This window comes from Patiria miniata, unplaced genomic scaffold (genome assembly GCF_015706575.1).
Source record: "Patiria miniata isolate m_02_andy unplaced genomic scaffold, ASM1570657v1 HiC_scaffold_18, whole genome shotgun sequence".
Classification (NCBI taxonomy): domain Eukaryota; kingdom Metazoa; phylum Echinodermata; class Asteroidea; order Valvatida; family Asterinidae; genus Patiria; species Patiria miniata.
The window spans coordinates 7,516,321-7,544,250 of record NW_024037056.1 but is presented as its reverse complement, the minus strand read 5'-3'; the positions used below and the strand labels follow the sequence as shown (position 1 = coordinate 7,544,250).

General features: G+C 40.3%; 1 protein-coding gene across 1 annotated transcript; it reads right to left on the bottom strand.

Moving 5' to 3' along the window:
- Window positions 1-145: 145 nt before the first annotated feature.
- On the bottom strand, window positions 146-27,884 carry LOC119725078. The gene is made up of 4 exons (XM_038196439.1): window positions 27,821-27,884; window positions 1,534-1,850; window positions 955-1,090; window positions 146-312 (listed from the first exon to the last, which is right to left on the bottom strand). The coding sequence occupies exons 1-4, from the start codon at window positions 27,882-27,884 to the stop codon at window positions 146-148; spliced, it is 684 nt and encodes a 227-aa protein (XP_038052367.1).
- Between the last annotated feature and the right edge of the window lie 46 nt (window positions 27,885-27,930).

The following is a 27,930-nucleotide window of genomic DNA, read 5'->3' as shown; positions in this document are numbered from 1 at the left end:
AACAATTTAATAGGCATAATTTGTTCATGTTTTTTTTTCTTCTACAACCACGAGGAAAGACTCTACTGAACCTAAACAAAAAACAATATCAAAATAACGCCAAAAAAAAGACTTGAAAGCGAAAAACGCCACAGGGTTTCAAATCTTATTTCCAAGCGTGTACGACCATAAATTCCAAAGTGATGAGGACATGTCCGGGCTGAGTCTTATCCCCATAGCGATCCAACGCCCACTGCCACAGGTCTTGCAGATAATCCTCCAGCGCTGCCGCTGGTATCAACGGTGTTTCTCCAAGACATGTATCCAAAAACACTGTTGAAAAGAGAGAACAAATCCAGGTGATTTACGTATGCGCACGTGTGTGCACAACCTGATTGAATAATCTTTAAATAATGTTTCAACAACTGAAAATCCCCTTGTGTTATATAAGGCATTTCTCTAAAGCTCCAGCTTCTTAAACGCCTCCATACTTTCTCATTTCCGAATTATTTCCGAATAACATGAGTTTCTTCTGTTTCTGTATTATGAAAAAGTTGGTACTGTGTTCATCACGATTTGAAAGCGTGGATAGAAAATGTATATTTCAATTGAATTGAATTGAAGTGAATTGAATAGCCCGTCGCAGAGCTGACATATCGACGAATAAGCGAAAAGCATGTTTCGAGTTATTCGCGTATGAAGTTGAACATTTTTCTGAGCGTTGTATTTTACCATTTATGTTTCGATAATAACCCTTTTGGTGTATATTCGGAATAAAAAAATCTCTAATAGCCGGCTGTTCTTCACACTGTTTCGCTATTCGCCAGTTTGACGGATCGCACGCACGCGCAATTCGACAAACTGACGAATTATTCGTTGGTACTTTGAACGCATACCTTAAATTAGCTGGTGAATTGCACTCCTTTAATTACATATGTGGTTCGGAAAAGGTACATTTCGATTGTTAAAGCTTACATTTTAACTGAATTTCGGACAGGACCTGTTCGTGCCTCCATACTTCACACTTAGCCTCGGCCCAGCCACATGCTTTGAAGACTTTCTGCGTTTCTGGGACCGATAGGTCCCAAAAGTGCAGTGATGACTTGTAGTCCTGTATTACAAAAAAGACCATCTCTGTTATGTGAAAAGGGAAGGTAGACATTCTTCGATTAAGCATTTAAAACCCTCATATGGGAACATGCCTTCTGAGCCATGCTATAACTTGGGTCAATTATATTGGTCAAGTGACCCATTTGTTTTTTAAATGTATACATGGGGAAGTGGAAGGAAACTTTGACCGTTTGTGACCTTTTAAACAGCAGGAAGGTTTTAAGAAAGACCTTCCTACCCCCCCCCCACCATCCACTTTTCAAAGTTTTCCAAGCTATGCCGGTCGTCTGTGTTAACTAGAAATCGGCACCGCTGTAGTAAGCAGTTGGACTGAGATTTTAGTCTGGTTTTGTGAAAGGATCTCGATCTACGCAAACCAAACAACAAAACACCCCCCTCCCGCCCCGCCAAAAGATCCAATTTTGAAGGACGATGGTTTCATACCTCGACAAAAGCACCCCACTTCTCATGGCTTTTCAAGAAGGAAGTCGCACGGGGTAAAAAGAAGGAGTCGTCGCGGTTCTCGAAACGGATGATGAACAGTGCCTGCCCTCCCGGCTTCAGACACGCCGAGATGCTACGGAGCGCTTGGGTCTCCTCGGGAATCCAGTGGAGAACGAAGAAACGGACAGCTTTGTCGAATCTCTTTCGCCAATCCGGGATGTCCCCCACGGCTCGGGCGTCCCATTGACTGTATGTTACGTGTGGTGCCGAGTTGGGCTTAACGGCGACTGTTACCATTTTCTCTGAAGCGTCAATACCTAAAGGGAAGGGGAACAGAGTTAAAGGCACCCTAATTGATATGATAGTATAAAGCGGGTGTTTTTTGGCGTAATTTCAAATTGCTGTTAATGCCCAAATGCGAGCTCCTGTGGAACGGTCGTGTTTTTTTTTTGTGCGAAGTTAATCTGGAGGACAGTGTGTTTAAAAGACCGGTAGAATGGTGAGACAGGACACCCCGTATCTAAAACTACAAACTCTATGACTTTGAAACATTGTGAAAAGATAAAGCGCCCTCATTTATAATCTAATCACAAGTGGCCGCGCCACCGGGAGACGGAGGATTTGCCCCTCCCCCCCCAAAAAAAAACCTAACCTGCCCCCCCCTCCCCCCGCCGTGCATCCACTTGCCAAAAAACTCAAACAAAAGAGAAAAAGGAAACAAGTTAAGGTAAAAAAGGAAACAAAACGGGGAGACCTAAAGTCAGTTTAAATACCGAAAACAGATCGGAACTGGCCCTAAAATAGGGTTATTATGAACATAGAAACGTATTATAGTTTTGAACTTTTCCTTGCTCTATGGCAGTGGCGTAGCCACCGGGGGGGGGGGGGGCGTGGGCGTGGGGGGCCGGCCGCCCCCATGAAACCTTGTCGCCCCCCCCCCCGCACAAACTTTTTCCTCCATTTATATAAGCTAAATAATAATAATAATAGACCAATTAAAATTCCTTGAAATCAGTGGCGTAGCCACGGGGGGGGGGGGGGGGCGTGGGAGGGAGGGGGGGGGGCGACAAAACTGAGATTTTGAGTTTCTAAACAAAATATCATTGATCTACATGACGCCATGGGCGTCAATCCCGGGGGGACAGGGGGACTAGTCCCCCCACCCCCACCTTTTTGAAGGGTGGGGAACACAATATCAAATGTCCCACCCCCCCCCCCCAGATTTTTGAACTCGTGTCTCATTTACAAGGCCCTATTATGTACTACAATGTATCTTTTGCTTAGAAAATATTGGTTAAAGTGGTCAGAAATTGCCTCATATAGCACCACAGAGCATTTAAAATCCACAATTTTTCGGGGCCCTTAAGCGGGTCCCGAACCCCACGCCTATAGCTCAGAATTCTGGTACCTGATTCAATGACTCCAACCTCGAAAACAATGCTCTAAATTGTTTCTTATGCCTTTAGCTGAGAAAACCTCGAAAATTATTTTTAAATTATTATCTTTTGTGCTAAGATAATTATTGGTTAAAGTGGTAAGAAATTGCCTCAGATCACACCACAGAGCATCGAGAATCAATTTTTTTCGGGGCCCTTAAGCGGGCCCCGTACCCCACGCCTATAGCTCAGAATACCGATAGCTGATTCAATGACTCAAACCTCGAAAACGATGTTCAAATAATTATCTTTTGCTAAGAAAATATTAGTTAAGGAAGAAAGTGGTAAGAAATTTGCTTCAGATCATACAACAGAACATCTAGAATCCATTTTTTTTGCGGGGCACTTCAGCGGGCCACGAACCAACACGCCGTAAGGGCTTCGCGCTTCGCGCTCGCATCGAGCCAATATAGTTCATCGCACTATCCACTAAGTAACAACAATGGTGTGACGTTGTTCTTTTCTCATGAAAAAAAAAAAAATTTTTGAAACTGCACTGAATAATCATGATCCATTGACGATGTTAATAAATAAAAGACTCTTTCATATCTCAATTATCCAGCTGGTGTAACGCATTCGTAAAGCTTTGTGATGTACATGTACATGAACTATACATGTACATGAAGAGTGCATAATACTGTGCATGAACATCCATACCGAAAACACACAGTGTATGTACAGGACATCTATGATTATTATTATTATTATTATATTGCTATAGTCTAATCTTCATACTGCAAACTTTTAAAGAGTAATGATAACCCCTCCATGATTTCCATGTAATGTGTCGATAGTCAAGGCAAGTCTTTGTAGCGAGAATAAGCTTTGAAGAGAACGTGTTTCATCCATGGCGGCAGAGTGAGTTCTGATAAGACCAGTCTCGAACACAAGCAGTACATTTACTATATACCGCCACACTGACGACTGTAATACTGAGAGAGGAGAAAATACAATAGCGGCAGCCAAGGCTATTGGAAGGAAATTGCATCCTTAGGGGAAATAAACTGCGGTCGGCATCTTTCACAATTAAAACAAGGCACGCGATTGCTTTCGTTATCTGATCAATAAAAGTGGCTCTGCAATCTACGACGGAATTTCACCGACACATAAAAAAAAATGCTAAATGCCCAATGTCTCGTTCATAGGAAGGCAATAGATTCATCACGCGGGTAATATGGAACCACTGTTATTAATGACTGCAGGCCCCATTGCTGCGATATTTTGGCTCTCCGTAACAGGATGTTGACAAGTAGGCAAGCTGCAATTCTCATAAACAAGTTCAAGTTAATTGGGCAGCGTTCTTTTTGGTCAACGAGTACGCAACAGTGTAATTGCTCTTACTCAAATGAAAATAGATGTTAAAATTTGCCAAGGACACTCGATGTACCATTTAGTATTTGGCAAACGATGAATGTACAGTTTTCTTTCCTTATTGTGGGGAAGCATATACGTCAGTGCTAAAACGAAATATATATCAATTTATCATTTCAAATGTAATTTCTTAACGATTCCAAACAGATTCCGACATATTACGGTAATACAAATCCTTCAGTGCAGCACTTCTTCACAGGTACAATCTTGCCAACCTAACTTTAAAATCATTGAAAGCTTTGGGGCTATGAAAAATCATAGAAAGGTTTGACTGCTATTTTAGTTCTTGTAAACTCGGGAGGAGTGGCAATACTTTTCAATAATATAGGTTTCCCGGCCAATTTCACCAAGTTTCTATTCAATTTCACGCCTGGCTCATTTAATTGAGATTGACATTGAAAGATCACGCAGATTGGGTTTCGGGTTTTTTTTTACTCACGCTGTATTTCACATTGTATCAAACATGCTTTAAGACTTCCTGCATGTAAAATTCTGAATTATCTCGGCGTAAATCACATCTCACGTCTTCAATCCGTAAATGCACACCTTTCGATCTTAATTAAAGGGTCCGGCAATGACTTGATGCAACTGATGCAAATGTATTTTTTTTGGCGAGGCGGGGGGGGGGGGGGGTAAGTGACGCCACCAGCGTCGAAATAGTCCCTCCGGAAAAAAAAATGTGGCAAAATTGTTTGAAAATGTTTTTAACTTTTTACAAATTTGGAACAAAATAAATCGTGAGCACCCTCCCACCCCGAGCCAAATCCTGAGTGCACCACTGACCTCAGATGCCAGATGTGAGTTGGCAGATTAAGAACACCATAGTTACGTTCATGGCACATTAATAGTGTTCCTAGGCTCGTATGATATCGTCACCGACACCACGAAGTAACACCCATCTACATACCAGTAAAAACTAGCAATCGGAGAAAACGGCATCTAAAGTTGAACGCCTTCTAAAACAACACTTTGCGTCAAAACGACAGAGTATTTTCAGTTGGGTTTCTCGTTGTGGACACTTGATGAATTGAATTTATTAAATCTGCTGTTTTTCACTCGTTTGTGTATTAAATAAACAAGAAATAAGAGAAAAAAGATGAGTGTTAGTTCGTGAAACCGCAAAAGGTGCGAAACTGTAAATTTTCGTTTTCACGAAGTAACACTCTTCAATGTATTTAACACGAGGAAAGTGCAACTTCAGGTCAGCGCGCGCGCGCTCATACAACTTGTTACAAGAAGAGTGTTACTTCGTGAAAACGTTTTTGCTCACTTATGAGCAGAGTGCGCGCCATGCATTGCAATGGAAAATGGAACTTGAGTGTTACTTCGTGGAAACGAAAATTGTCACTTTTGCGCAAAAGTTGCCATGGATACTTAGCGTAATTATTAAAGTAAAGCTCTTGAAGCTTTGAAACTTCGTGCTATGGTAGGCCTTGATGAATAATGTTTAAAAATCCAAAAAAATGAAAATTGAAAAAATAATATGCCTTAACACGGTAGAGTGTTACATCGTGGTGTCGGTGACGATATGATCGAGAGATAAATCATTTAAACAAAATAAATTGGTCATTTGAATTAAATAAATAGGTCTTTTAAACAAGAAAATACTTTCCCCTGCGCAGAGTGACCTGCTGCCCTTTCGGCCCCAGGTAACCTTTTTTTTTTTTTTTTTTAGGGCAAAAAACGTTCACCTTCTATCTAATCCTCAATCAACCCTTGCCAAATCAGCTGGTTCAATGAACTTTGCAGCCAGGGCTACACCCAGGCCGTGTCAACAAACTTTCGACCAGGCCTCCTGCCAAGTCTCATTGAAACATCAACAAAGACCTGTAACTTGACACAGTCATCTCCCTTCATAACTGCATACCGCAGCCGCCAGTCAATTATCTTTCCAGAGCACTGTCTGGCAACTGTCTGGACACTGTCTGGCACGTGGCTTTTTGTTGTATTGCTATGAATAGGGTCTTGCGTAGTGCGGGAAAGTACCTGCTGCCAAAAGGGCAGCAGTTGACGAGTTGTTGCAAAGTTTTTTTGTAAACGCTACGCAGGGTTACGAGACACTGGTACTAAATCATTTAAATGAGATAATGTTATTAAGTCGTTTCTCCAATGGTTTTTTTTTTTGTGTTTGGCTGGTAGCAGTACGCTGCCGTAGATTTGGCATTATTCACAAAAACAATCAACAAGGGAAATCATCAATTAGGCGAACAAGATAATAGGTACATTACTTGTTACGTTGGGATTGAATCAGCGTAAAGGATGGTTCTACGGTCTACTATTGTCTTGAGGTTTAAAGTTGATGATAGGTATGAGGTTTGTGTAGTGTAAGAAATGTTTGAATAGAGAAAAAAAGGAAAGACTAAACCTCGATCCACGGGTCTAATTAAGATCCCAATGAAAACTGTAATGAGAGAGAGAGAGCCAGGCGCGGATCCGGGGGGGGGGGACAAACGCCTCAAGGCCTGTCAAAAATGTTATAGTGTTAATAATCGTCGGATTTGAGCAGCGTCCCCATTAAAAGTATGGGTGCAAGCTCCCCCCCCCCCCTCTCCTCCTATTGATTTTCGGAGGCTTCGTGTCCGGAGAAAAACACATGTCTATATTTCAGAAATTGTTTTCCTGATCCGGAGAAAAACAAATGTCTATATTTCAGAATTGTTTTCCTGATGAACCCCCCCCCCCCCCAAGTGAACACATTCCAGGATCGTGCCGCCCCCGAGAGCACAAAATGTAGCGCACTACTCGGGTATAAAAGGAGTCGGTCTTCCCATAGACTGATATCGGTCCCGCAATTTCCTTCGGACTTCGAATGTAGAGACCGGTAGCGGGTAATGGATTATGAATTCTAATGTATGCATACAAACATATGCAGGACTATACTAGGTTTGATTTACGTCACCTGAATACTCAATCGCAACGATATTGTCAGCGCGGAAGCAGCCTATTTCAAAATGGCAATAGGCCGGGAATATGCCATTTCCTAGATGAGATATTTCGATTTTCGCTGAATTCGAAAGTGTCTGGGGCATCTATCAATACAGAGAGGGGCACCATTCTCAGTATTTGAAACCTATGCAGTTGAAATGCTTGAAAGTTGTATACGTGAAACATACTGGCGAATTTGCCTTCTGTTTATGGTAAGAGTCAGTTTGTTGATAAGCCATTAGTTCAACTGTAGTCCATGCGCAAAGATGTATACATTAGTTAAAACAAAATAATAATAATCAACTGCGCACGCGCAGAGTTGATCCGATCAATGACTTTCAATGGGAGCCAGCTACCGGTGTCACGGTCTCACTTCTCCGGTGTGCTAGCTTCTACAAGTGGATTCGGCGGATAATTGAGCACGTTACAGTGCACGTTACATGAGCACGATACATGCTCATGTGTCCAATGTGCTTACTTTTCCTCGGGCTGTGTTCTGAAGTCTACCAAGTTCATAAATAACAAAGTGAGGAACACCCAAGAATGTGTTATTTACTTCCCGTGGGTCAATGTATAAGTCATGCCATGGTCTTGCAAGCATTAATTCTGATTTGTTTTACCAGCGTCACGTGTGTGTGTTCATTGAGGAATAATCAAGAACGAACTCCTTGGTCTGTGTTCCTCGCTCGTTTGCAGTCCATCACATGTCCAATTAGTCTTTATCTGTGCATCCTTCAATCTTTTTTAGTTATTGGGAGTTGTGCGCGCCACGAAAATTCTGGATTCGACTGGTACCCTTAACGTATACATACACATATTCTAAGATCTTACGTGCACCAGTACAACCACAAAGAACTCAGCACACAAATAAAATTGACGAAAATTTTCAGTACTGCGCAATTTTGCGCATGCATGTTGAAGCGAAATTTCCCTCTCGGAGAAGCTAGCACGTCGGATAAGCGAGACCGTGACACCGGTCCCCGTAATGCGAGCGGGAACCAGCCTAGTCTTCCCTTGGCCTCCCTCACCGCATGGTTCGTGTGACGTGAAAGTGCATTAGCATTAATATTAATCGTAGTATAAAATGATCATGCATCAATGAGCCTGCCGGAGCTTTGGCCGGGGCATAATGCTGAATCGCACCCGACAGACCTATAATTAGTTTGGAGAATGTAACCAGGCAAAACGTGTGTTCTCCTTGTAAAGTATCTACATTTTGTCACGCGAAACATTTGTCACGTCGGATTTTGAACCCAGTAAGAAACCAAACCGGAATAAATTCAATCGGAAGGTAGTAACCAAGCCTGTCATCAGTATGTGGCGTCTTGACTTGGCATCAATTGTTGCTTGCGTATTTGGTAAGTCACAGTTTTCTCACTTCAATCTTTTCCTTCTACATTTGATTAGTTAATTGTCCTTTAATATCCAGATGACGACGTTCACCCTAACCTTAGCTAAATCGCTTAGCGTGTTGTGTTTCGTGATAGCAATTAACGTCGGAACCAAGCAAATTATTTGCATATATAGGAAAGGAAGGCAAGAAGTTATTAGGGCCGGGAAACGAAGTGAGCATACATCCAAAATCAAAAAATTAACAGACCGGCATCTACATGACCCCCGTTTTTTTATTGGTTTTTGTTGTTGTTGTTGTTGTAAGGCTTGCATTTCAATTCGTTTATTACGGGCCGTTAAATCAAAATTAGATTAACCATAATGCCAGTAATAATCACTTCCTGAAGATGGTCAGGGCTACTGACCGGAACGTCGTGTTCATACGTCTGGTTGTTGTCAGAACCATTCTCTTAATTTGAGAAATTACTCCCACATGGTGTTTCCGCAAACCTTTCATTCATTAGTATCTTCAACGTGCAAAGCCTCAAATCTTACTCATAATGCCAGTAAAAAGACTATAACTATGCAAAGTGCAGCCCCAAGACGCTATTTAGTCCAACTTCAATGGTTGTCATTCATTGAAAATGGTTTCAAACGGGTCAAGAGACATAGTTAAAAATTTGTGATTTTTTTACAACTCCCATGGGAGTGAAACTAAATCCTTCCATACTTCATTTGTTCCGTTACGTACTTTACTTTTCAAAATGTACTAATGCTTCAGTATATTTCATGTTATGATTCTTGAGTGGCACGCCAAATTATGTAATGCTAATAATGACTGATTTTGAATGGTGTCATGTTCAGTTGGATAATGTTCAACAGTTGTAAAGGCATTTCACTTACCCTTTTCCCACACAACACAAAATGAGGCGGCGAACCTGATTGATTAAAGTGAACGCACATAGGGCAGAGAAAATTGAACCAAATAATATAAAACAAGTGGGATAGACAAACATCATGAACTTGTTTGAAGAAGCCGAAATACTTGTAAAGCTGGCGCGGTTCTAGAGCCTATATTTTAGGGGGTGGGCTAGCAGGGGTGGATCCAGAAATGTGTGCAATGAGGCGAGCTGAAATGCAGACCTTTTTTTATTTCTCCGGATACTTAGGCCTCCGAAAATCAATAAGGGGGGGGGGGGTGGGCTCGTATCATATTTTCAATGGGGAGCGATGATAAAAACAAATTAAGGGGGACACCTTTCGCATGAGACGTCATCTTCTAACTTTTGCTACTGCCACTTTTGTATGGATTTTTTTTTTTTTGGGGGGGGGGGTTACAAATGAAGGCTCTTATTGCAATTATTACTCAGTGAAGAACAGCCCCTTTAAGTATTTGTTTTATCTTTGAAATATTTGGGGGATTGCTCACTTCGATGATAAAAGCAGGGCATTTGGCACACAGAGTATAATTGGTTTAAGAAGGATATTTGGCTATAGGGCCATCGCAGATTTGTCGTTTAAATGGGCAAATTGAGATTAAACTTCGCAAACTGAGTTGATATATCTGAATTATTTAATAGCACTGCTGAACACTAATATCCGACACCGCGACTGAAAATGACGTTTAATCATAATGCGGCGAGCAGAGGCAATTAATGGTTGTGTCTCTTTTGTAGTGGACAGCGGCACAAAGAAGGACGAATAATGATATTTGAGTTGTTTTCAATGAAAATGTACTGTTGGTGTGATCATTCGTATTATACGGCAATCATAATCAACGGAGAAGCAGATAGAAAGTCTAGGGAATCGGTATCGGCTGAACAGCGTAGAGTGGTAAACAGAGCAGTAACCTCTATTCCGAACCCGTATCTCGCATGGTGGTTAACATAATGTCACTGCGGCCATTAATGTTCGTCTTTTGAAACAGAAAGACTGACAACAAAATGCTAAAACGAAAACGTTTGTTTCGCGCATCAGACGTAACAAACACATATCATCTGGTATAGCTTGCCGTGCAGTGTTGTGAAATATGACCACTGTTTGCACACGCATGGTGCTAAATGAAGCATAGTTAAATAAAATAATGATAAATTTAAAAAGTGAGGAAATAAAAGTGGCCGACATTATACTTAAATTTTGTTTTTAAAGCTTTCTAAACTGCTAGTCTATTTTTTTTAAAGGAAGGTATCACAGACTGTTAAAACAAACTAAACAAATAAACTTTCTTTGAAGGTGTTATTTTTTCCGGTTAATAATGGGTAAATTGAGTAAATAGTAGAAGCCTTTTTGGGACTTGAGTTTACAGAGTTCGTATCAGGAGCTTGCGACACCATCACGATGGCTTTATCAACTGGCGTTGCTGAGGCCCTGGGTAAATTGTTTAGGTACTTGGGAATTTGCATTACATGGTTGCACTGCCTGCCTGGCTCGATCACTATGCAGTGACAGTCAGTGAGACTTTCAAGTTCAAAGGTTTAGACTGGCCCTCTCTGGGACTAACAAAAATAAAATATGGTTCGGTTGTTGAGTTATTTCTTTGTACTTGACCAGCTTCGACCAGGAGCCATTTTTTGGCAGAGTAAACAAATACTAAGAAATATGGATCCTAATGAAACGTTCTTGCCTCTTAAAAAAGTAGGCCTAGACGTTAACATGTCTATTGAATGTTTTACGTTTGTGGTACCTTTTGAAAGGAGTAAATTAAAATTAAACTGCGCATACTGACTGGATTATATCTGAATTATAACATTGCTAGAAACTAATATCCGACACCGAGACTGAAAATGAAATTCTATGAAAATTCGGCAGGTGGAGGCAATTAATGGTTGTGTCTCTTCTGTTGATGCTCATAAAATATGCAAAACCTTAGCTCGTTTATTTTCATGTCTACATTCAGCGGTACAGAGAAGGATGAATAATGAATCCATTAGCGTTGTTTTCAATGAAAAGGTATTGTTGCTGTGACGCAGAGCGTGCGGCAATGATCATCCACTGAGAAGATGATAGAAAGCCTGACGAATCGGTATCGGCTGAACATCCAGCGCGTGACTGTATACTTTGTGGGAATTGAAATTTTAAGCAGGGTAGCCTCATTGCTAATAAAACTTGAATTCTTAAAAATCAAAAAACAAAAAACAGGCTGATCCATTACTGATAAAAAGAGGCAAATATCTAAACCGTCGACCGACTCCAAACCGATCACTCCCATGGCGGTTTGCATCATGTCCCTAACTCGGCTACAATTATCGTCGAGGAGAAAAGTAATTTTAACTTAATAATGGGTAAATTGAGTAAATATAAGATACTTTTTGGGGACTTGAGTTACAGAGCTCGTATCAGAGGCTTGCGAAACCATCACGGTGTCTTCATCAACTGGCGTTATTGAGGCCCTGGGTGAATTGTTTAGGTACTTGGGAATTTGCATTACATGTTTGCACTGCCTGCCTGGCTCGATCACCTTGCAGTGGCATCAGTGAGAATTTAAGGTGCAGGGGTTTAGACTGGCCCTCTCTGGGACCCCCCCAAAAAGAAGAAATTATGGTTTGTTTTTTTAGTTAATTTCTTTGTACTTAACCAGCTTCGACCAGTAGACAATGTTGGCATAGTAACCAAAAACAAAGAAATATGGATCCTAATGAAACTTTCTTGCCTCTTAACCCTTCGAGCAGCTTGCCGAAAAAAATTACGCGGTGGAACCACCATGAGAATTGTATCACATCGTGTGTTTCTAGGTTAAAAACCCTGGCATGCCTGTACATGCACAAGATATAGGCCATTCACATGGCTAGGGACTGTTTACAACCTGTCTGGGCTCTGGGTGGCACAAGGGGTTGACACAGAGGGATCGGCGGCACTTCGGGGTTGGCCACTAAGATTTCAAATTGCTGCACAAAGGCAATAGCCGCTATCTTGGCTTCTGTCTTTCAACACTCCTTACTCAGGAGTGGCTTGGGCCTGGACAATGGTAGTCTACAGGCTTCTGGTGTATAGTAGGGGTGAGGATTACATGGAAGCTTGGCCTTATTGGCCCATTGAAGAAATAAAATGACCATATTTGGAAAACACTGAGAGTTTTTTTCAACTGCCGCTGCTCGAAGGGTTAAAAAGGGAGGACTACATGTTAACATGTCTATTAAAGCTTTTACGTTTGTGGTACCTTTTAAAAGGAGTAAAATAAAATTAAACTGCGCATACTGACTTTATTATATCTAAATTATAACATTGCTAAAAACTATTACCCCACACTGAGACTGAAAATGACATCTTATAAAAATGTGGCAGGCGGAGGCAATTGTAATGGTTGTGTCTGTTGTATTGATGCTCGTAAAATATGCAACACTTTAGCTCGTTTATTTCCATTTCTACATTCAGCGGTACAGAGAGGGATGAATAATGATACCATTAGAGTTATTTTCAATGAAAAGGTATTGTTGCTGTGACGCAGAGCGTGCGGCAATGATCATCCACGGAAAAGCTGATAGAAAGCTTGACGAATCCGTATCGACTGAACATTCAGCGCGTGACTGTATACTTTTTGGGGGAATTGAAATGTTAAGCAGAGTAGCCTTCTCGGTAATAAAACTGAAAAAAAAATGGTTAGTCTATTACTGATAACAAAGGCAAATACCTAAACAGTCCACCGACTACAAACTCCGATCGACTTTAGACTTGAAACAATCTTAGACCACCACCCACAGATGGTCCTAGAAAAAAAATCGTGATAATGACATTATCAGGTGCCAGGTTACGTCACAATAAAGATGCATTTTGTCCCACAGGCTTTGTACACGTTTTATAGCACAATACTTTGGTACTTGTGTAAATCTGATCAATGTTAGACAATTGGTACACACTTAGACTACCACCCACAGATGGTCTTAGAAGAAATTCGTGATCGTGACGTCATGAGGTGTCAGGCTACGTCACATTAAAGATGCATTTTTCCCCATTGGTTTTGTACACGTTTTTCTTCAAACCATACACTTTTGCACTTCTATATGTCTGATTGACTTTACATTTGTCAGACATTAGTAAGACCAGTAGCTTTTGATGCCCCTTAAAGGTGCATTTTATTCTCTTTAGGCCTATATCTACAGAACTATAATGTTTGATTAGGTTGTAATATGTACATGTACGTATTATAATGTGATGTTATAGATAACATTTATAGTGACGTCACTGATTGTTCATCACGTGCACAGAGTATTTCAAATATCCGAAACAGCTTGTGTTTGTCCACAAACACATTTCTATTTTTTGTCTCCTTTTTCAGACTTTTTCTCCATAGGTTTAACACACGTTTCTTCTACCAGTCCACTTTGCCACTTTTTTTTAAAAATCCGATTGATTTCAGACTTGGTACATACTTAGACCACCACCCACAGATGGTCCTAGACGAAATTTTTGATCCTGACGTCATCAGGTGTCAGGTTACATCACATTAAATATGCATTTTCCCCCATATGTTTTGTACACGTTTTAAAACAGCCCAGTTTGGCATCTTCGTAAATCCGATCGACGTTACACTTGGTACACACTGAGACCAACACCCACCGATGGTCCTTGAAGAAATTCGTGATCGTGACGTCATCAGGTGTTACGTTACTTTACATTAAAGATGCACATGTTCCCTATATGTTTTGTACACGTTTTAAAACACTCCACCTTGGCACCTTCATAAATGCGATCGACCTCAGACTTAATACATACTTAGACCACCACCAACAGATGGTCCAAGAATAAATTTGTGATCGTGACGTCATCAGGTGTTGGGTTACGTCACATTAAAGATGTGTTTTTCCCCATATGTTTTGTACACGTTTTAAAACACTCCACTTTGTCACCTTCGTAAATCCGATCGACCTCAGACTTGATACATACTTAGACCACCACCCACAGATGGTCCTAGAAAAAAATTCGTGATCGTGACGTCATCAGGAGTTTGGTTGCATCACATTAAAGATGCATTTTTCCCCTTAGGGTTTGTACACGTTTTAAAACAATCTACTTTGGCACTTATGCGATCGACGTTAGACCTGGTACACGCTTAGACTACCACCCACAGATGGTGCTAGAAGAAATTCGTGATCGTACCAATGCCGAGATGGGTTATAGATGAACATTCATGTGAAGTCATCATCAAATGTCATGTGACGTCCCTTAAAGGGGTATTTTGTTCTTTATAGGCCTATATTTACAGACCTATATGTTCCATTTGGTTATAACTTGACATGTACGTATAATGTGCTGTTATAGATGACATTTTTAGTGACGTCACTGATTGTTCATCACGTGCACAGGGTGTTTCGAATATCCGAAACAGCTTGTGTTTGTCCACAAACACATTTCTAGTTTCTTTTTTTAGCTGTTTCGGTGTACACACCGAAACAGCTCTTGTTTTCGTTAAGATTTTTTTTTTTTTTAGCTGTTTCGGTGTACACACCGAAACAGCTCTTGTTTTCGTTAAATTTTGTTGGCTTTTCCGCCAAAAAGCGGAAAAGCCTTTCTTTTTGTTCTCATTTTTAGCTGTTCCCAATTTCAATTGGGAACAGCTATTGTTTTCGTTAAAGTTTTTTTTTTTCCTTTTTTTTTTTTTTTTTTTTTTTTTTTTGGCTTTTCCGCAAAGTTGCGGAAAAGACTTTGTTTCTCTACGAATGTTCTTTTTTTTTTTTTTTTCTTTTTTTTTCCTCTTGGGACTTCCAACCAAAAGGCCATAGACTTTGTGCACGTTTTTTCTAGCAAACACTTTTGGCATAAAACAAAGTCATATGACATCAAAACTTAACATAGTCACAGAACATATAGCAAAGGTCGTTCGCGAAGATAGACGCAATGATGACGTCATCATGGGTCATGTGACGTCACCTTACAGGTGCATACTTTAGGGCCCTATATCGCAAGAATGGTAAGTCCCATTTGGTTCATACTTGGCATGTCGGTAGACCGGGATGTGTTATAGGTCAAAATTGAGGTGACGTCACTATGACGTCATCGTGTGATTTTATAATAATTTTTGAAGTTTTGGACCTTCAAGCCATATCTTATCAACGGAACATGGTAAATTCAAAATTCTTTTTGCAATGAGTTTGTTAGGTAATATATACTTGGACAAAAAAGTGAAAAGTGCATGACGTCATGATGGCGTCATAAAAAATGCGATTCTTTATTTCACATATAACAGTAAGTCTGATCGTCTTGAAACTTGGTGGGTAGGTAGATACTGTTACTAGTATGCAAAATCTGAAGTGACGTCATGATGACGTCATCACCTGATTTGTTATTAATTTTTAATTCTTTTACTGTTTCTTCTACTTGCAAAATTGTACATGAAATGGGATCATATTAACTTTAAACTAGGCGTATTACAAGGCCCTTAGGTAAAGTTGGTCCTAAACAAGTGATATCATAATGACGTCGTCATTAGTCATGTTACGTCGTATTAAAGATTATAATTAAAATAATTGATATCTGTAGTTTTAGCATGCCAATTCGGTTGAAACTTGGCAAATATACAGTTAAGTGCATATATGTAAATCAAAACTTCATGAACAGTGTACAGGGTTCGTGTACGTACATGTATGTACATGCATTCACTGAAAGGGCCACGTAGCAGTGCAAAACCAGTGGGTGCGTAGTCTTTGGCCAAAGTCGCTAGAAAGCATGGAATTAAAAAGTAATGAGCTTTTCTTTTCTTTTTCCGCTTTTCCCCATAGGTTTTGTACACGTTTTTATTCTACAAGCCACTTTGGCAATTATTTTAAATCCGATCAACTTTAAACTCAGCATAGTTATTAACCATCATATGAGGATGTGTGCCGAAAGTTTTCGTCATGCTGACGTCATCACGTGATTTATTATAGATTTTTGAATATTTAATTTTTCCCATAGACTTTTTAAAAAATGTCAATTTTCAGAGGGCATTTTCTACTCTTTGCCAGTAATTCATTTACACCAATCTTTGTCCAAGCAAAAACCCTTATTCAAACAACATTGTGTAATTTATTTATTTATTTCTGATCTTTTACCAGGGTAGCCAGTTCACAAAATAATGTGGTCTTCCACGGGGCCCTGAGCATATAATTTAAAATTAATAAAACAAAACTAACAATTTAAAGGATTAAAAGTGTATAAAATTATCAAAACAAATAGGAAATAAGATCATATAAAACTATAACCGTTAAATAATAATCATTAAATAAAAGAAACATGAACGGGTTTAACATAAACAATATAAATGTGTATATGAAAACGACGATAGACAAAAGTGCAGATTAAGAAGTTTAATTTAAGAATAAGATCACAAAATAAGTCTTACTTGCAAATACAAACGAAAAACAAGTTAAAAAAAAACTATTGTAAATAATAAAAACAGTAAAAATGAGTACATGCATCCCTAACATGCTAAAAACAAAAACAAAACACGCAAGCAAGCCAACAAACAAATAAACAAGCACCCAACCAACCAAACAAACAAACAAACAAACACCCCTAACAACCCAACGTATTAATGATGACGTCATGATGACGTCATCCGGTGCTTATTTATAGGCAATTAAATTGTGACACTTTTAATATTTAAAAATGCATAAGAAATCAACCGTACGCGTCCGCAGCATTCTGTTGCCGGCAAGTGGTAGAGTAGGTTGAGGTCTTTATTTCATTCAGTGTGCGTGAAATCACGTGACCCTTGCTTCCGGTCGAAAAAGGCCAAAACCGGACGTGTCTTATTATTTAAAAGTGGTAATAGATATGACCTTGCTTTTAACGGTGTTAGTCTGTTGGCTGATAGTATTCTTCAAATCATCTATCGATGACGTCATGCAATCTTCGAGCGCCCTCTAGCGACAGGTTGAACATTTTCAAAAATGTATTTTGAATAGATGTCTGTGGGGAAGTTTGTCGGAATACACCTAAATATTGATGTAAATGATGACCTTGACCCACTTAATAGGTGTGCGAAGTTTTAGGTGTATGACGTCATCAGACCGGAAGTTATATTGAAAAGACCTTTTTTTCCTTTGAAAATTCCTGAAAAATCAACCATGGCAGTTTTTAAATTAGTTTTTACTTTAATTGTCGATTTAAGGGTAGGTCTAAATCATTTCAAAGCTTCGAGGCAATAAGCAAACTCGGACATGCCCTGCACAAGCTTCAAACTTCAGGTTGACAATACTTCTGCTTTAAAACATGCACAGGACGTCCACAATGTACATGTACATGCACGTACGTTGTACATATCGTATGTCAGTCAGCCCGCAGCGCACGTGTTGCTGAGGTCGAATCCTGTCCACAGTGACCGTTTTAGCCGATTTTCGGCTAACTTTGACAGATTTTATGTTCATGCATAGTCAGGGACGTATTATTGATAAAAACAAATCATAATGCGGAAAAGCCCTATGTTCTGTTGCAAACAGACAAAGATCTCTACTTATATGTCTATTGGTTCAACAGACATTCAATATTGGGAACAGCTCTGTGGTTGTTCACAACCACAATTTCTAGTTTTTGTTTCTTCTTCTTTTTGTCGCCTAAATCCCATAGACTTTGTACACGTTTTTTCTCAGTGCCACTTTTGGTATTAATTTTTGTCATACATCATTCAAATTAAGCAAAGTCATTGTCCTTATAGCAGAGAAGAGCCCCGAAGAGTGACGTCATGGTGACGTCATCGACTAATTTATTATAGATTTTTTTTAATAATTAATATTTAAAAATACATACGAAATCAACCGTACGCGTCCGCAGCATTCTGTTACCGGCAAGTGGTAGAGTAGGTTGAGGTCTTTAATTCATTCAGTGTATGTGAAATCACGTGACCCTTGCTTCCGGTCGAAAAAGGCCAAAACCTGAAGTGGCTTATTTTTTAAAAGTGGTAATAGATATGAACTTGCTTTCAACGGTGTTAGCCTCTTGGCTAATAGTATTCTTTAAATCATCTACCATTGACGTCATTTAACTTTCGAGCGCCCTCTAGCAAAAGGTTGAACATTTTCAAAAATGTATTTTGAATAGATGTTTGTTGCGAAGTTTGTCGGAATCGCCTAAATATTGGTGTGTATGATGACCTTGACCCACTTAAGATGTGTGCGAAGTTTTAGGCGAATGACGTCATCAGACTGGAAGTTCCGTTGAAAAGACCTTTCCCTTTTTCAAAAATTGCTGAAAAATCAATCCGTACAAATATAATCTTGAATTTCCCATTTAATGATAGCGTAAACATTTGCCTCAACATTACCAAGTTCCCAGCTTGTCAAATTGTTCACACAGTTGACGCGGCGTCGGCAAAAAACCCTTGCGCAAGTTGCGGCAGAGAGCTTTAAAACATGCACAGGACTTCGATCCACATGTATAGCACGTACACGTGGCTTTGAAACGTCGTACAATGTACATTACGTCCCTTCATTCTCGCCAGAAGAGGGCAGTACATAACTTTAACGGTTGTACGCGTGCACAGGCTAGGCTGTGCAAGGCAGCGTAAAACGAGCGGCACAGCATCTTATTAACACTTTTATGGGATCAAAAGGATAGCGCTTTACAAAACAAAATAACGGCACACCGTATTAAGTGAATGGCCCACCATTCGCCAATCAGTAACTTTAACGATTGTACGGGCGCACAGGCTAAGCTATGCAAGGCCTCGTTATCCTGATCTGAACACTTTTACGGGATCAAAATAAGGACAGCGCGTCACCAAAAAAATATAGCGGCACACCGTAAAAAGTGAATGGCGCCCCCATTCGCCAATCAGTAGACTTGTCTCAGTGATTTTTGTTCTGCTTTAGGGGAAGGGCAAACAGACAGATGTCGTTCCTTTCTTAGTATACATGTAGATACCAAATCAGAAGCCATGATGATGTCATAATGGGTCCCAGTGCATCATCTTAAAGGTGTACAGTCTGGAAGTCCTAAATCTATATATGTATAACAAAAACAACAACAGCACATAAAATAATAATGCATTCAAAACAGAAAAACATCACCTCAATTAAAAAAAAAACATAATGCAGAAAAACAAATTTCAAAGCCGTTGCACAAAAAGTTTTTGTTAAAACGAAATGACTGCACTAAGTTATGTTATTTAAACTTCACACAATCATATTATTTATTCAAATGAGTACGTGCTCAGATGATTAGTCTCATTACACTCCAACCCGCCCCCCCCCCGAAAAAAAAACCCAATCAGTTCAAAAAAAATAGAAGACAAATATGACTTATTTTTTATAAAGTATTTTATTGAAGAACAGGCTTCTACATTGGAAAAGGCAAATATGTAACAATTGCAATTGACCAAAATACCAATAATTCAAATGTCTACATGAAAGATGTCACCTTTTTTAGTACATGTACTATCAAAATGTTTGAGAATGACAATATAGCTAATTTCTTAACACTTCAGAAACGGAGGAAAAGACAAATTTCATCTAAAAGTAAGATAAGTTACCATATCTGATATCCTTTGTAATTGTTGAATCTTTTGGAAATGTAAAGGATTACTCACAGTATAAGTAAAGGTTGTGTATATTTACTTGCTTAACATTCAGCCCGTCTCTACCAGCATGCATAATGCTCACAACACTCCCCCCCCAAAAAAAAAAAAAAAAAAAATAAAAGTCAAATTAAACTTATTCTTTGTAAAGTATTTTAATTTTGAACATGCTTGGCTGATGACTTGTTGGTTGCTACATTGGAAAGGGCATATATGTGACAATAGCTTTAAATATAATTGACCAACATTAAAATGTCGTCACTGTGATAGATGTCGTCACTGTGCATGCACTATCAAAATCCTTAACAGTTGACAATATAGCTAATTTCTTAACACAATTAAAAAACAGTGGAAAAGACAATTTCATCTAAAAGTAAGATAAGTGCATACATGTACAAACTGTCCCTGATAAATGTTACTGAGCATTTATGAAGTGTTTTGATTGATAACGTGAAGACTACACATTTACAGCTAAAATATTGAACAGGGAAAACTGTTCCCCAAAACATACTTTAGAATGCAGAAAAACCTTCAGATTTGTAAAGCATGTCTCCACACCTATCTGTAGCATGCCATAAGAAATTATCTCAGTACACAAACACAGCTTAATAAGCCCCCCCCCATTTTAACAATCAAACTAAAACTGAATGTGTTCATACAAACATAAAGATGAACAGTTATACACTGCCAGTTGTATCACGTAGCATGAACTTGTATCATCATAAATACAAATTGAACATGATAATGTTCCACAACACTGATACATTCAACTTCAGACAGCCCCCCCCCCAAAAAAAAAATATATATATAGCGTAATACGTTTACCTTCACAATGAAAAACAATTTCAATTACTTGCCGCTTATTTTCAAAATTGTCCAAATCAATCACAAAAAAAGTATTAATTTTGAGATCTTCTCCCTGATTCTTGTGACCTCAGATGAGCTATAAAGTAATACCTTTAGTCCAAATTCACAAACACTATCGATAAGATTTCTGTTCGTTGTGACACCAACTTCTATGTGGAAGTCAATATCGTGTCACCGTAACATAATTTATTGTAATTAAACACAAAGAAAAGTCATGATGACGCCATCATCAAATTCTACATGGATTTGTGACATTTTAAAGGTCATTGCCACAAACGGAATCAACACGCTAAATTCAAAATTCTTGCTGTAAAGGGTTTGTCAGGTCAGACATTTGCACAAATGGGAATTTAATTTTTAAAACACACATTTTTAAGAAAGGTCCCATCTTTATGAAACACGGTGAAGGTAGATAATATTATTAATATGAAACTCCCAATCAAATGGCGTCACAATCACGTCATCAGTTCATGTTTTATTATTTGTTTCATTGTTTATATTTCACTCCCACCCAGCATGGTACTTTCAAGTGCAGTTCCAAATGTGTTGTCTGCCAGATTCATATTCAGGAGTCTGACTCCTTTTCTGGCCACTCTTCTGTCACCACCCACAGAACCATTGGTAACATCACTTGTAACACCTCTAATGTCATATATCTCATTTCTTGCAGGGTCTGTAGAGTGCAGTGTGTAGGTGAGACTAAGAATACGCTCAAGAAGCGTTTCTATGCCCACCGGTCAACGGTCAACACCAAGAAACTAGACACCCCTGTTGGTCATCACTTCAACCTGCCTAACCACTCCATTTCTGATATGATTTTGCAGGGCATTGAATCTCTTGGCCATCGCAAGGACTCAGTTCGTCTCAGCAGAGAGTAAGTGTGGATGAATCGTCTTCGAACTATTCAACCACATGGTCTCAACATCCAACTTGGAAATGATTAATCCTTTTTTTCATCCATTGTCTTCTGTTACAGATAATCCATCTGGTCTTCCTTGTTTGTGTTTACCCATCTTCCCCCATCTTTCATCCCTTTCCACCTCCATACTGTCCCCCCCCCCGCATCATCCCTTCACTCCCACACTCTTTTGTCCGTTCCCACTCCCTGTGACCTTTGATCCTTCCCCTTTCTGGTCCCTCCCCTGTTCACACCAGACCCCTTGTGGTTTGCCATCTCCCTTTGTTTCTTTGTTCTCTCATCCACCCTCCCCTGCATCTTTCTACACCTTTCCCACTTAATCCTCCTTTTGTGTTTCTTCTTTTAGCCCTGCATATTTGTGTGCACCCCCATGTTAATGTATGTACCTCTGTCATTTCTGTTTTAGCCTCTGAAGAAGAACTTGCTAAGTTCGCAACGTCAGGCCACATTAATTTTAAGATTTATATATTTCAGGTCCATCCAGTCAGTAAGCAGTTTGCAGCAGTTTTACTTTTTTTACATGTTTCAACTTCTCTGTTGCAGTATCCCTTCGTGGTGATCCTCCTTGCTGACATGTAAGTTTCATTGTGTTTTGTTTTGTTCCTTCTTTTGATCGTTTTATACCATGTACTAATCAAACTGTTCTCTCCACACTACAGGTACCTACAATTTTGTTTTGCTCTGCCCCCAATTGTATTAACCATTTATTCTCTCCCTTTCTACAGATATGAGTGACACCATTTGCACTTTCCAACAGCTCAGAAAGGCAAAGGAAAAGGCCTTACGCTTTTCCTACCATCAGGATAACTACAGTTTTTACTCCCTCTCTCGATTTATCCCCAAAGGTTTGCAACTGTCTCACACTCCCTGCTTAGGAAACCTCCCACCACACCTTCAAAGGAGATGGAATCAAGTTATACATAGTGCCTCTATTAAACTCATCAATATTCTCTCTCAGCAGTGTCAATTTACACGTGAGGACCTCCATCAGAATATTTCCCACCTGAACTCCCAACTCAATCCAGTTGTTCTGACTCCACGTACAGGAATTTCCATGATGAGATTGAAAGGGGTTTGTCTAACCTTGACTCTGTCCTACTCAACAGGAGAAACAAGAAGATTGGTGGCTTGCTTGCCAAGCAACAGCAACGCAGGTCCCCATCTACCACGCCTACGCCAGAACCCCCTGTCAACACTGTAGTTAATCTTTCTTCCTCATCAATATCTGACGCAGAGCACAAACTTCTCTCTAAGGGTCTCAATTTTTGTCCCGCTCCCCGTTCTGTGAACCAGGTTCAGCTCAGCCAAGATCTCACGGAATACTACCGTAGAATCCGTCTGCGTGAGTTTTTCCTGGACAGTGAACCGTGTGAGCCAGAGCCTTTTCGAGTCAAGAGTTCATGGGTACCCCCCAAGAATCGTGTGCCAGCCATAGAGACATACGTTCAAGTTATCAATTCCCAAGTCACTAACCCGGACAACTTCCCCCACAGGACTCATGATAATCTCCCCAGAGAGGAACGCCTGGCTCTCAACTCCTTGCGCTCTCGCACCGACATCATCATCAAGCCAGCAGATAAAGGTTCAGCTGTGGTCATCATGGATCGTCAGCAGTACATTGATGAGGCCCACCGCCAGTTGGATAATCGCACTAACTATACCCGCCTTGACTCTGACCCCACAGGTACTTTCTGTCGAGATATACAACAGGTACTTGACGATATGCGATCACGTGACCAGTTGTCCAAGAAAGCTCACAAATTTCTTTCTCCCTGTGATTGTAGGACTGCCAGATTTTACCTTCTACCCAAGATTCACAAGGCTGGCAACCCCGGTAGACCCATCATCTCTGGTAATGGCTCACCCACGGAACGCATCTCCCTGTTCATTGACAGTTTTCTCAAACCCCTTGTCCCACAGATTTCGTCATACATTCACGACACCCCAGACTTCCTACGCAAGCTTGAAGGAATCAAGGACCAGATTCCCAGCACAGCCATCATTGGGACTTTCGACGTCTCATCTCTGTACACCAACATCCCACATGAGGAGGGTGTTCGTGCTTGCTCCTTGGCTCTGGCCAAGGCAGGACACACGACTCCTCCCATCAGTGATGTTGGCACCCTCATGAGACTTATACTAACGAAGAACAATTTTTCCTTCCTTGGTGAACACTATCTACAGGTACACGGCACTGCAATGGGCACTCGGATGGCTCCGTCGATGGCTTGCCTCTTCATGGGTGACCTCGAAGAACGCATTCTTGCCTCGGCCCCATGTCGCCCTTGGATCTGGTGGAGATATATTGATGATGTTTTTTTCATCTGGACCAGTGATAAGGACAGTCTCTTGACCTTCACTAACCACATCAATTCCTTCCACAGAACCATCAAATTCACATCGGAGTTCTCGGCTCACCAAACCCACTTTCTGGATGTCACCGTCCGCAAGCAAGGCAACTCACTAACCACTGACCTGTATTCCAAACCCACAGACACCCACCAGTACCTCCACTCCTCCAGATGTCACCCCAGGCACTGCAAAACTGGCAAAGCGTTTAGCCAGGCACTCAGACTCAGAAGAATTTGTTCTAATGATTCCGATTTCCCCCGCCATACACAGATACTGAGGAACAACTTGGTGGCCAGGGGTCACAGCTCTCGCCAAGTTCATCGTGCCATTGCCAGAGCTAAAGCTATCCCCAGAAATCTAGCTCTCACGGGAAAGGCCCCTGATGCCATGGCCAAACCCATGATTCCCTTGGTTACCACGTTTCACCCCAATCTCCCTCCCCTTCACAAAATCACTAATGACAATCATCATATCCTCCATACTTCAGATCGCCTTGCCCGCGCCATCCCCAACGGCCCCACATTGGCTTACAGGCGTCCTCGAAATCTACGGGACTTGATTGTTCGAGCTGAAGTCCCATCCTTAGATGCATCCCCTCCCACCCAGCATGGTACTTTCAAGTGCAGTTCCAAATGTGTTGTCTGCCAGATTCATATCCAGGAGTCTGACTCCTTTTCTGGCCACTCTAATTCTGTCACTACCCACAGAACCATTGGTAACATCACTTGTAACACCTCTATTGTCATATATCTCATTTCTTGCAGGGTCTATGGAGTGCAGTATGTAGGTGAGACTAAGAATACGCTCAAGAAGCGTTTCTATGCCCACCGGTCAACGGTCAACACCAAGAAACTAGACACCCCTGTTGGTCATCACTTCAACCTGCCTAACCACTCCATTTCTGATATGATTTTGCAGGGCATTGAATCTCTTGGCCATCGCAAGGACTCAGTTCGTCTCAGCAGAGAGAAAGTGTGGATGAATCGTCTTCGAACTATTCAACCACATGGTCTCAACATCCAACTTGGAAATGATTAATCCTTTTTTTCATCCATTGTCTTCTGTTACAGATAATCCATCTGGTCTTCCTTGTTTGTGTTTACCCATCTTCCCCCATCTTTCATCCCTTTCCACCTCCATACTGTTCCCCCCCCCGCATCATCCCTTCACTCTCACACTCTTTTGTCCGTTCCCACTCCCTGTGACCTTTGATCCTTCCCCTTTCTGGTCCCTCCCCTGTTCACACCAGACCCCTTGTGGTTTGCCATCTCCCTTTGTTTCTTTGTTCTCTCATCCACCCTCCCCTGCATCTTTCTACACCTTTCCCACTTAATCCTCCTTTTGTGTTTCTTCTTTCAGCCCGGCATGTTTGTGTGCACCCCCATGTTAATGTATGTACCTCTGTCATTTCTGTTTTAGCCTCTGAAGAAGAACTTGCTAAGTTCGCAACGTCAGGCCAAATTAATTTTAAGAAAATGTAAGTGATGTTACGATGACGTCATCACGTGATGTGACGTCGTCACGTGACATGTGACGTCATATTAAAAATTGCATATTTTTTGAAGGCCAATATCTACAGAACTACAGGTCTGATTGGGTTGAAACTTGGTATGCACCTAAACTGGGATGTGTTTTAGATGAAAATTTAAGTGACGTCATGATTTAGTCATCACGTGACATGTGACGTCATATCAAATGTGCATTTTTTCAAGGCCAATATCTACAGAACTACAGGTCTGATTGGGTTGAAACTTGGTATGTACTTAAACCGGAATGTGTTATAGATGAAAATTGAATTGACGTCACGATGACATCATCACGTGACATGTGACGTTATACTAAACGTGCATATTTCGAAGGCCAAAATATACAGAACCACTGGTCCGATTGGATTGAAAGTTGGTATGTACCTAGACCGGGATGTGCTATAGATGAAAATAGATTTAATCTTTAAAAATCAATATAAAATCAACCGTGAGAGACCTAAACTTGATTTTTGCGGGAATTGATAGAATCATCGAGGGTCCTCATTTTTTAAATATGTGCAAATAAATCACGTGACCCTTTCTTCTGGTTGAAACCGGAAGTGCCTTGTAATTTAAAATTGGTGAAAGATGTGAACTTGCTTTCAACGATGTTTGCTCTGGCTAAGTTGTTCTTCACCATAATATTATAGTAATAGATGAAACTTTATGTGACGTCATCATGACGTCATTACGTCACATGTGACGTCATAATTCAAAGCCCTATGAGAATGGAATCACATATTGTATGCCACCATTTATTATAAACAGAACTACATATCCTTGGTTGATGGAACACATGTCACATGTCACAAAAAGCATCGAAACAGCCCTGTGTTTGTCCACAAACATAAGTCTAGTTGGGGTGTTTGTTTGTTTGTTTGTTTTTAAGTAGTTTTAGTAATTACATTTCGTAATATGCATTCAAGACCACATTTTCACTGACCTCGAGTCTTAATTTCTGCAGTCTTTTTTTGTCCAATTAGTGCAATCAAACTAAAATGCTTCGAAGCTTACAGGATCTTTTTATCAGCGTGTGCGTTCATTTTGGTTTAGAGTCAGTCAGCCGATCTATTTCAAAATCTTGAGTGTTTATATCAAGAGAGGTTAATGCGAGGGGGGGGGCGGAGGGTGTGCCGGGAGGGGGGGGGGCTGAAATGCTCTCTGACATTCCTTTGTATTATTATTATGTTGTGCTCATGATTGTGTGTACAGGTGCTGTTCGTTTCTGTACATTTATTTGTACCTATTTATATAGAATTCATAAATACCTTAGACAGTGTACGCAATCATATTGGTCGACAGCCCGTCACGTGGCCGGTCTGAAACGGATGATACAGACATGGCTAGCTGGTCTTAAACACTTTTCCAGTGTTACATGAAATTTAGACTCCCGTGAAATCTGATGCCCTTTAACGTTCCATTGGTTTTAACGTTCCATCTTTCAGGCTGCTTTCAGCTCAATTACTCCACGAATTCAAGTGACATTGATTAAAAAGTTTACCTGAGTGATGGAGAGACCACGTAATAATTTTCAAAATTTAACCTCTTTTTTTTTATTTTACGACGTCAAAAGTACCGATGTCACTTTTCCTAGTTCCGGATTGGTTCAATCAGTTCCGAATCGATCACTGCTTCACGCAAAAAAAAATCATGCGAGATTTTTTTTTTTTTTTTTGAGCCAGAACCAACCGAATCAAGCATATTTTCTGATAAAAGTATTATTTCATTTTCCAAAAAAATAGTTCATTGAAGAGAATTCCAGCAAATTTAAAAAGAGAGAAAAACAAGTAAATGATTTTGAAACTTTTGTTTGCAGAGCAACGGCTCGAACTCACGCACGGACCAACAATCTTTGACCCAGCACAGAATACGTCACACAAAATCGATTAACGCGCGTGTAGTTGGGTCGTAAGTGCACGTGCTATCCGGAACTAGGCAAAAGCATACTGTCATTCATTGGCGAACGTCTAGTTTTTGACGTGTTTTGATTTTTGAACCGAAACAAAGTTGGACCAAAAAGGTAGTTATGAATGGGAATAAAATATATATGGGAGTCTGGATGGGTGATAATTACCCTCGGTATGTGCCATCGGCGTCATATTTTGGGCGTCGCGTTTGTAAGCTCTGACGGGGATCATTTTGATAGATTTCATGCAAGACTTTCATACAAGATAGCCAGAGATT